Here is an 11745-nt window from a genome sequence, read left to right as displayed (position 1 = left end):
TATGAAATGTACCCAAATCTAACAAAGTATACTACCACGACAGAAATACTTCTAATTTCATTCAAAGGGAGCTTGTAATGACATTTACAAAAATACCAAGAGATTTTGTGTTTTAATATATTTTGATCTTGTCTGACTGAACACTCAATTGATTAAAAAACTGTGAAAAAGGACTCTCAACCTCTGAGCTACTGCTACAATATGTTTTAATGAAGTTTCATTGTTTTTATTCAGTGCTAGCTAAACAATATATTCTTTGCATTCCGAAGGTCACCATTTTCATTACACCATACAGAATAAACTTGAATATTTTTATTAATAGTTGCCACAGACTGTGTCAAAGAAGTAGCTCTAAATTACATCATTTTGAAAGTGAACAGAACACTATTCTATTTGTTTCTAAGGACGAGTGACCTCTTTGCATATTTAAGGTACAAATTTTTATGCAACATTTGTTGTAACTTGAAATAATAAATTTATATCTACATTTTTTGCAAACATCTTATTAACCTGTGATATTTCCAATGAATCTAACATTTTCACATATAGATAACTTAATCTCATTCAAGGGAAACTAAGACCCAGTGAAAATGAACTGAACCATGATAGTGAAAGTTAGTATTGCTCTGGTCCAATTAAGTGATGGATAGTTTCTCAGAACAAGTCAAAGAGCACTGAAAAAGGCCATTTGGCCTATCGTGCTGTTCTAGATCTTTGAAAGAGAGATCCATTTGTTCTACTCCTTTAGTATTTCCCCATCAATGTAATATCATCAAAAGTAAATCTCCAAAACCTATTTTAAAGTTACTATCAAATTTGCATTTGCCACTGTGATGAGTGGTGCATCCAAGAGCAAACAACTAAGTAATTTAAAAAAAATGCACTTTCCCTCTGGTCTTTTTTCTAATTATTTTCAAGTTTACAATATCTGTTTACCAGCCCACACAACAGTGGAAATAGTTTCTGATGGAATTTACTAATTCTTAATAAATCAAGTGAAAACATGACCTCTTTGTCCTTCATTAAATATGGCAAAAGAGCCAGATTATTCAAGTACATGAAATGTAGTTGCGTACAATTTGAAAAATAGCCCTTAGATGTGTTCCTTTTCAAAGTACAACATTGTAACAAATTGTTCAAGGAACAGGATTTGACAAAAGGAGGAACATTACGACTCAATAACTGGATAAAAACGGTAACCAACTGATTAAACATTTTCTTTAGAACAATATTTGCAAATACAATGGAATAAAACTTTGCTTAGTACACGTGGAGCAATCTCCGAGAGGAAATGGCAAATAAACCAAAATGATATTCAGGCTGTAAATATCATAATCCATCCAAAAATATATTTCCATTGACTAAACAGTCAGCGACTTTCTTTCAAAAGTATCATACTTTCTGAGAAGTGGGTACATTTTGTATGTTCCCAAATAACTTATTTACTTTAAGTATCAAGGAAATCTTCAAATGTGAGTCTTTAGTTATGGAACACTGGAAGAAGCATTGTTGATATCTTTTATTTTTACTCAGCTCCCATTATGGATGAGTGTTTATTAATAATCTTCTTGATGAACATTAACAATAATCTACTTACTAAAAAAAAGACTTTAAATTTAACCATCATCTTTCTACCCTGAACCACACTTTTCAGAACCATTATTTTATTCTGTTCCACTTTAAAATGCCATCATTATTCTTTTTAATTGCAGGAATTTATTTGAAAAATAACAATGAATCTTTGTATTGTAGCAGTAACAATAACCTTGTTTAGAAGACATTGAGTCAATGTCTTGTATGGAAAACTACAAGGAGTGATTTTTTTTACAAGCATACAACACTGTAAAGTATAAAGTTTGATTTATCAGTCTCACCTCAATCTCAGAATGTATTGGGGGCTGGTTTGTGTATTTAACAATAGGGTGTTAAACACCATCCTGGCCATGCTTATACAAAAATCTTATAACAATTATTGCATGCTGAAAATATAACCTTCCCATCTCCACCACCTCGGTTCACCTCACAAGACACAATCATTCGCTAATGTATCAGGCACAAACTGGACCAAAATCAGTGGGGACTCCCGTCACTGGAAGTTCATGTGTCTGGTTTCTGATACATTTGCATTATAAAGACCAAGCAGAATCCTGCCGCATGTTATGTCAGACCATTATTTTTGGGTGGGTGAACAGATGACAAAGACCATAATCTTTGAGGGTTGGATTCCCAACGTTCTGGTCTTCACTGGATTGACCTGGAAATGCTAGCAGTCAGTTGGCCCCATGTAATTTAGAGCCATCAACCCATTGCAAACTTTGCTCTGTAACACAGCTTCATGGGAATTCAGTGGCTAAACTCATTCACACTGATATTTTACCTCTGAGCCAAAACGACCTTCCTTTCATAGCAATGTATTGGGAGGCCTGCAGATAAGTGGTTTATTTCTCATCACCTTTTCCCTGACACTCCCCGTCTCAGACCCCACCTTGTTACCAACTCCATGACACGGCCATTGCCTGAGGCCAGGGTTGCATCCTCCCATTGAAACTTTTAGTTCCTGAATTCCCTGCCCATTGTATCTTGTCCCAATCCCCCACATGAATTTGCTGGTAATCAATTTCACCTTCCTTGCCCTCTACCCCTATCCTATAAATCTATTTGCCAATCCCACCCCCCTCCCCCCACTATTCCTCCATTCCACCAGCTTCTCAGTAAATCTGCCAGGGCTAGCTGTCCATTCTATTGAATCCATTGACCTATCCCAACCCTTTTCCTACAACAAGTGTATGGGACATTGGAAAAAAAGTTGAATTTCCCCATGGGGATGAATAAAGTATCTATCTATCTATCTATCTATCTATCTTATTGAATCCAATGGTATGCAGCCCCTTGCCCTTTAAATCCACTACGGCCTGTTCTTTACCCCCCTCATTACTCTTCCCCAACCTACTCTGAGGATCCCCTAACTAATCCTCCCACCTCTCAGCATTCAAACTACAAGGTTCTGATGGCTCTCCCCACCACTATGCAGGCAAGCAAAAGTTAAAATAAGTGAGGGGTCTATGATTACCCGAATCAGCCTCTGTAATAGCACTGGGCATAGATGTAGCTGGAGCTGTCCGAACTGGCCATACAGTTGATTGTGACTGGTGTGTTACCAATGCATCTATCTCACACATCCACCTTAGTGCGCGTAAGCTTCTCGGCAATAATTCAGTCATTGTATGATAATTAAAAATAAGTATATTTTCCTCACTGACTGTGTTTCATGGACAACACAAGCAAAAAAAAAACACACCAGGAAATTTTGATAGGATTCATAGCTGGGTCTAACACTAAGAATCCTAGAAAATAAACTTCAATGCAAACAGAGGCAAGCTTTTAAAAATGCAGTTTGCTGTGGTCAATTGTTGATAATGCATAATGTGTTTCATTATGTAAATTATGGGCGAGTATTGTACAAATGGTTTAAAATGTAAAGGCAGATTGACTTCCAATCTATTGAACTCTGAGGTCAGAAAGGATAGATACTTGAGAAAAGAAACCTTTTTTCGAGAACCTTCAATAAATATAGGAGAAATATTTCTATTGTGGTCAGACATTAATTAGGAAACTTAACCAGTTAATGATTTTGCATTCTTCTCTGAAAATATATAATTCACTCTTCCTAGTGCTTTAGAGTTCACAGTGAAGTACCATTCACCCACTTTAGGCACTGGCTAAGGCAAAGAGAGGATGAGGACTCTAAACAAAGTAGCTTAAATTGAAAGATCAAAACTAAATAGATTCAATTTTCATTAATTTCTAGGAAGAGAAGTGAACTGGGTTGAAACCAACAGAAAAGGCAATTTTCTCATCGTAGTAATATGGAGTTACATTGGTAAATGCACCAAATCTAACTGTGAAAATGAAACAACAAAGGTCACATTTTAAAAAGGGGTCGTAGTCATGATAATTATCTATACTCACAAGCCAAGATGCTCAAAGCTTCCCTCATATGTGGGAATTACTGAATTACTTGCACATTTTTTCAACAGATACTTGGTGAATCAGAAGATACTAGTGAACTGTAGCAATAGTAATTTTTTAAAAGGTGTCACTCCGTGGAAAAGGATCATCCTTTAAACAAAAATACTTGCTTATGGATCATGACATTAAAAGTAACTGTTAACCTACACTTTGCTTCTCTTTATAACAAAACTTCCTAAAATATGCAGTTTGTACCACTATTATATGGAATTACCGGTTTGGTTTCAAAAGATTATTACTCGTAGCAACTAAATCTGTGAACACCATATGCACTGAAAAGTTGATTGTTACTTTAATTTTGGTGATTGCAGCATCAGTTGGCCTTCAGGTATTTTCATCAGCTACCTAGTGAAGTCTTCACCATTTTATCTTCTGTTGCATTGAAATGATCTGTAGAACTCCAATTTTCATTAATGTCTAGGAAGAGAATTGTTTATCCAACAACAGCAAAAAGCATGCAACTCTACATTATCTAAGATTATGCATTTAAATGTTTTATGTAATTAGCTTTGTACTGTATGGCTGCTCATCTTGCTAAAAAGAGAGAGTAAACCTGGGAAAGCTGTTAACGATTCAGTGACATCGTCATAGCTGTAAAAAGCACTGAATTAGTGGGAAGCTTCACGTCCCCGGCTTACTTTGTTCCATTCAGCAGGGTAGGGAGCACTGGCGGAGGCAGGTGTATATCACATGGAATATAGGTTGGTTTGATCTTTTCACTTAATATTGAGTAGACCAGACCAATTTGTGAATGCTTCATCTGAAAAAGCAACAAGGAGCTTTAGCATGGGAGAAAGGAAGTTAATATCTGTTGTCTTATGTTGATTTTTCAATTTTTTGCCTTACTGTAAACCTATAGAATGTAACATGAGAAAACCTACTGGTGGAGGCACGCTATGAGTAGAAATACACATAGAATTTAGTATAGAGAATTTGTTCCAGGAACCCAAAGGTCTGTAGTAACTAGTTCAACAAAGGAAAAGTCTAAACATTAAAACACTTGTATAAAATGGTATAATCTTTAGTCTTTTGTTGCAGTCTTTCAGTCTGTGAAAGCCTGTTTGTAATATCCTTCATATGAGTTTGTCTCACGTGTATATTTCAGTCACCCAGATGATCTGGCATGGTGTGATTTTGAGGATAACGTATCCAATTTCTATCAGCTTCAACTGTGGTCCTTTGAACATGGGGTCCGTAGTGTGAAAATCAAAAACCAGAGCAAGTTCCTACTCATCACTGGTTGAGTTATCTTCCCAAGCAGCCAGCCCTTCAGAGCCCAATCCAGTACTAATCTGCGTCGTAGATGCCGTCACTATGGTATGCAATAGAATGAGTACCAGAACATACAACTTGAGTCTAGTGTTACACAGTCTTGATGCTGTTGATGAAGTCAGTGATGACCTGTGACATGGCGCTGGCTTGCTTGTTCCTCTTGTCCCTTTAGATCTTTCATTTGAAGCTGCATTATGGGTCTTCCATCTGACATCACAGCATTCTGGCTCAGCGTTAGTTGGATGATTGTTGGACAGCCCTGTTTAGAAACAAAGACTGAATATTTAAATGAAGTTTTCTTGCTGTACTGTATCACAGATTAAGCACCAAACTTTCAGAATCCCACGAGTTCATGCAACCGTATAAGCTTACGAGCTCACTAACTGTATAAATCAACGAGAACATGAATGTACAGACTTCAGGTAAACAAAATTTAACATTTCTAAAAACATTAAATATAAAGAAATTATTGCATATTCATGACATGAAGATGCAGGCAAGGATAATAAAACGACAGCGTTACTGGCACCTGAAAGACAAGCTCTAAACTGAGAGGTATTGAAGGAGACTTCCAGGCAATTCCCTCCTCATACGTTAACCCTTTCATTTCCAGGATCATTCCTGTGAACCTTCCAGAGGAGGGAATGAAAGGGTTAACATATAAGCAGCGTTTCATGGTTATGGGCCTGTACTCGCTGGAGCTTAGAAGAATGAAGGGGATCTCATTGAAACCTAACAAATATTGATAGGCTTAGATGAAGAGGACACAGAGAGGATGTTTCTGGTGGTGATTCCAGGATCAGAGGGCACAGCCTCAGAACAGGCTGTCCCTTTAGAACACAGACAAGCAGGAATTTCTTCAGCGAGTGGGTGGTGAATTTGTGAATTGATTGCCACAGAGGACTGTGGAGGCCAAGTCATTGGGTATATTTAAAGAGAAGATTGAGAGGTTATTGATTAGTCGGGGCACCAAAGTTACAGGGAGAAGGCAGGAGAATGGTGCTGAGAGAGACAATAAATCGGCCATGATGGAATGGCAAAGCAAACTTGATGGGCTGAATAGCCCAATTCTTCTCCTATGTCTTATGGTCTTATATTGATAATTTATTGGGTTGGTAACCATAGACAGTGGAACAGTTCATGGCAGCTATGAAACCTCTGAAATAATTCCAAATATTTCAAAATATAACACTCTAAATTGAGTCTCACTCGTGTGATATTTAGGATATAATTAATGTTATTTGTTCACCAGACATCTCCGCACCAATGTGAAACAATTAGCAATGACTTCCTCAGTGATGGAAGTGAGGACCCTATTTTTAACAATCTACCTAGATCAAACGATTGACCATGGTACTTTAGGTCTGGTGGGTAGGAAGCCCTAGGAGACAGTGTAACGGCTGGGAAACCAGCAAGTAAGGTAATAATAGGACGTGAACAATTTTGGAAACTGCTTCCAGGCCACAAACAAAAAGACTGCAAGGCTGGCTGCATGCCTGTCAGGAAGCCTAAAGAAGGTTTAGATAGATCAGTGATGGTGAAGAAGATACAGCACCTCTATAGTAAATATACTGGTGACATCTTCTCCAAAACTGCTGAACCTTGGAGCGAGAAGATGATTTGTGAGGAAAGCAACCAACATCTGGGAGCTTAGGATTTATTCAAAGAAAAGAACAAGAAAGCAAAGGAAGATGGAACAGTCAAGAGAGATAGACAAGGCACTTGAAAATGTAAATTAATTGGAGTGGTGTCAATGTCTGACCAGAAAGAAGTGATAATATCCTATCACTGGTGATAAAAAGTATGGTTTTATCAGCAGGATTTGGATGGATCCAGAATTAAGAGGACAGGATCGGTTCATAAAGAGGAGATTTGAAACATAGTTGTAAACATCAACATCAGCAAGAACCTGGAAGGCAGGCAAAATTAATTGACAGTAAGCAGAAGACAAACTGCATAAGAGTCATCTGAAATGATCATTGCACACTCTGATGGGATCAAAACCTAGAATTTTATTCTGGTTATAGAATGCAGGGTTGTAGGACAGAGAGAGGATTGCATAGAGATTACCTTTACCTCCTCGAATGACCCTGGTAGTGGCAGGATTTGGCTTTGGAGAGAGGAACAAGTGGTGTGCATGGTGAAGCTGGCCCAGTTCAGCACTAGACCAGGAACAGGAAGATCATAGAAAGATAGCTGCGAGAAGGTTGTTCAGCAGTGGAAAGCAGATGATCGATGATGGCAGGAAAAAAAAACTTTGGCACAATAAAATCAATGTTGAAGGCCTCTGTAGAGTAATGTAATGGGTGACAGATGACATATATACATCATTCACAAACACTCCTATTGAGTCGTTGTGTCCACTTTAAGATACAATGTCTGATGTCATAACATTAGTGAAAGGTGACTGCTTCTGGTTTATTTTGTAATGGAAGTAAAGAGCTGTGGCTTTTGTTAGGCACATGAAATAACTCTGTCATGTTTTATTCACAAAGTCCTACACCTCAAGCAACCCTAAAGGATAGGTCTCCTCAGGCAGCACCTCACAAATAATCTGATGACTTTGAACTAACACAGAGTCTCATAATTTGTCAATGGCTTTGAGAGCCACCACAATTAGAACTTGTGAAGAAAATGTTGGGTTTTTCTACCAGAACAAGCCAAGACTAATTTGATGAAGATGAACATGGCTATAAGTTCCAGAAGCTAATTAATGGCGAATGAAAGATGTCACTGGAGTGGAAGCTTCACGGAGCATCAAGAGAAAAGACAGAGCTTTATGGGCATCTGAGGACCAAGGCCAAAAGTACCTAGACCCAAACAACGTATGGTGGGTGGAAAGCATGAAGAAGGTCTGTCAACTCGCTGATAACCAAGCAAGTGCAGAGTCTTCAATGCTGTCAGAATCATATATGCTCAATACTCTCAGGAGGGCGTATACTGCTGAGTTCCAAAAGTACAGATGAAGTCATAGACAGATATGCAGTCAGTACTAGCACATGACACACACAAAATGCAGGAGGACCTCAGCAGGTCAGGCAGCATCTATGAAAACGAATAAACAGTCAGCGTCTGGGGCCAATACTGAAGAACTCTTCAGCTGTGATTCTGTGAATAGCATGGGAGCACTTGATTCAATTATGTTGCTGACTCTCTGGTCCAAATTACACCATCTATTAGACTATAAAATATAGGTGTGGAATTAGGCCCTCCAGCTCATTAAGCCTGCTTCACCATTCAGTCATGACTAATTTTTGTTCTAAACATATTCTCTGGTGTTCCCCCTGTAACCCATAATCCCCTTACCAATCAAGAACTCTAATTCTATCTGAAATACATCCAATGACTTGGCCTGTACAGCCATCCATGGCAACAAATTCCACAGGAGCCCAACATATATTGTGGAAGGATAGTATCACCCTCTAAACTACCCACCTTTGCCAAATGGCCTTATCCCACTACTTCAGAACTGGCGTGGAAGCAAGTCAACCTCAATCTTGAAAGACTCCCCCAAAAAAAGGGGAATAAAAGTGGCTAAAATGATTTACTGGGAAGATGGATGCAGTGGGAAAGACTGATAGGCTTGAACTAGGTAGAAAAAGGGAATGATTAAGTTTTCTAAATCATTGGAGAGATCTCATCTAGAATACTATGTGAAGTATTTCTCTGTTGAATAATAGATTGAACCAGAGATATGAAAATTTATGTTTCCAATTCCCACATTCTTATTTAATACTCTTCTCCAAACATTTGTAATAATTGAGGCACATTTTATTGTTTATTTTCTTACTTGAAATCCTTATGTAACTGCTGCCTGATATCAAGATATTCAACTGCTTCCTTTCATGAAAGGATAGCGCAAAGATATGCAATCCAAACAACAGAGTTCAGAGTATTGGTTAATTACATTTCAAATTACTTATTGTTGAGGAGAATAGCAAAATATCTTGTAAATTCATCATTAAATAGATGAAGGCAACCAAACTGACTGCTTGGACTTAGACGAATTTGTTACATCGTTGAAGTGCAGATTGTTTTAAGACCATACAACCGTAAGATAAAGGAGCAGAATTAGACCCATTTGGCCAATCGAGTCTGCTCTGCAATTTCATCATGCTCTGCCATGCTTCTCCTGCCTTCTCCCTGTATCCCTTCATGTCCTGACTAATCAAGAAACTATCAAGTTCTGCCTTAAATATACATAAAGACTTGGCCTCCACAGCCGCCTGTGAAGATGAATTCCACAGATTCACCATTCTCTGGTTAAAGAAATTCCTTCTCATCTCCATTCCAAAATGACATCCCTCTATTCTGAGGTTGTGTCCTCTGGTCTTAGCTTCCTACACCATAGGAAAAATCCTCTCCAGATCCATTTTATTGAGGCCTTTCAACAATTGATAGGTTTCAATGAGGTCACCGAATTCTAGTGAGTACAGGCCCAGAGCCATCAAACGCTCTTCATATGACAAGCCATTCAAACCCAGAATCTTTGTTGTGAACCTCCTATGAATCCTCACCAATGTCAGCACATCATTCTTAGATAAGAGCCCAAAATTGCTCACAATACTCCAAGTAAGGTCTCACCAGTGTCTTATAAAGCCTCAACATTAGATCATTGCTTTTATATTCTAGTTCTCTTGAAATGAATGCTAACCTTGCATTTACCTTCCTCAGTATCAATTCAATCTGAAAATTAACCATCAAGGAATCCTGCACAAGGACTTGCAAACCCATTCATACCTCAGATTTTTGAATTTTCTCTCTAAAAAATAAGAGACCCTTTTATTTCTTCAACCAAAGTGCATATCCATACATTTCCCAACTCTGTATTCCATCTGCTATTTCTTTGCCCATTCTCCTAATCTGTCTAAGTACTTCTATAGTTCATCTACTTCCTCAAAACTACCTGCCTCTCCACCTATCTTCATGTCATCCACAAACTTGGCCACAAAGCCATCAATTCTGTCATCCAAGTCATTGACATATAACATAAAAAGTAGTCCCAATATAGTCCTCTGTAGAACACCACTCGTCATTGGTAGCCAACCAGAAAAGGCTCCTTTTATTCCTACTCTTCGCCTCCTTCCAATCTGCCACTGCTTTATCCATGCTGGTATCTTTCCTGTAAAACCAATATTCAACATTCACTGCATCCCCTTTACCTATCCTACTTGCAATCTCCTCAAAGAATTCTGAAAGGTTCATCAGACAAGATTAAACAAGAGAAAATCTGCAGATGATGAAAATCCAAGCAATACACACAAAATGCTGGAGGAACTCAGCAGGCCAGGCAGCATCTATGGAAAAGTCTATTGTTGATGTTTTAGGCCAAAAACATACCTTTGTCCTATCTTGTCCTGTGTCACCAGGTACTCCATAACCTCATCCTTAACAATTGACCCCAATATCTTCCAACCCACTAAGGTCAGATGAACTGGCCTATAGTTTCCTTTCTTCTGCCTCTCTCTCTTCTTGAAGAGTGGAGTGGCAGTTGCAATTTTTTAGTCCCCTGGAACCATTCCAGAATCTAGTGATTCTTGAATGATCAGTACAAATGCCTCCTTAATCTTTTCAGCTACCTCGTTCAGAATCCTGTAGTGTATACCATCTGCTCCAGGTGACTTACAGTATCTACCTTCAGACCTTTCATATTCCCAGGAATCTTCTCACTAGTAATAGCAACTTTCCACACTTCTGCCCCCTGACATTCTCCAACTTCTGGCATTCTGCTAATGTATCCTTGTTCCCAGCTATAATCTTTTTTTTCAGTCACGATTCAGCACCAAATGTGTCAATCTGTAACTGTGCTACAAGTTCCTCTACCTTATTCCACTTATTGTGCACATTCAAATATAACACCTTCAGTCCTGTATTCACCCTTTTCGATTTTGTCCACCTTTTACATTGCAATTCATCCTGTTGACTGCAATTCTGTCTCATCAACAGCCTCCCCTTGCTAGATGTCTCACTGCAGACTGCCTCTGTTTGTAAACCTTATCTTCAGCACCAGTTCCCAGCTCTAGCAAACCTGCCTGTAAGGAAGAGAAGATCTGTAGATGCTAGAAATCAACACACACAAAATGCTGGAGGAACTCAGCAGGCCAGGCAGCTTCTATAGAAAAGAGTAAATAGTTGACATTTCGGGCCTGCCCACAAGGATGTTGGTTCCCCTTGGGTTCAGGAGTAACTTGCCACTTTTGTGCAGATTGTTCCTTCCCCAGAAGAGATCCCAATGATCCATAAATCTGAGCCTCTGTTCCCTAAACCAGTTCCTCAACCACTCATTCACCTGCTAAATCATCCTATTCATACCCTCAATGGTGTGTGGTAAGGGCAACAATCCAGAGATTATTAACCCCGGAGGTCCGATTTTTCAGCTTTCTACCTAAAATCTCTCTTCAGGACCTCCTCATCTTGTCTGCCTATGTCACTGGTGCTAATATA

The 11745-nt window shown here is 38.7% G+C and overlaps 1 protein-coding gene across 2 annotated transcripts in view; it reads right to left on the bottom strand.

The window, feature by feature from the left end:
• Positions 1 to 2696: 2696 nt before the first annotated feature.
• The window catches only part of LOC140726610 (NALCN channel auxiliary factor 1-like), a 174000-nt gene continuing 164951 nt past the window's right edge, over positions 2697 to 11745 (bottom strand). For both annotated transcript variants that reach the window (XR_012098678.1, XM_073043207.1), the window contains exon 4: positions 2697 to 5560. Coding sequence is in view for 1 of the 2 variants with exons in the window: in XM_073043207.1 (XP_072899308.1) it covers positions 5256 to 5560 (305 nt within the window). In the remaining variant the exon portion in view is untranslated. The remainder of the gene's footprint in view (positions 5561 to 11745) is intronic.

This window comes from Hemitrygon akajei, chromosome 4, assembly GCF_048418815.1.
Source record: "Hemitrygon akajei chromosome 4, sHemAka1.3, whole genome shotgun sequence".
NCBI lineage: Eukaryota > Metazoa > Chordata > Chondrichthyes > Myliobatiformes > Dasyatidae > Hemitrygon > Hemitrygon akajei.
Note: the sequence above shows the minus strand (reverse complement) of the source record. Positions and strands in the feature narration are given on the sequence as shown.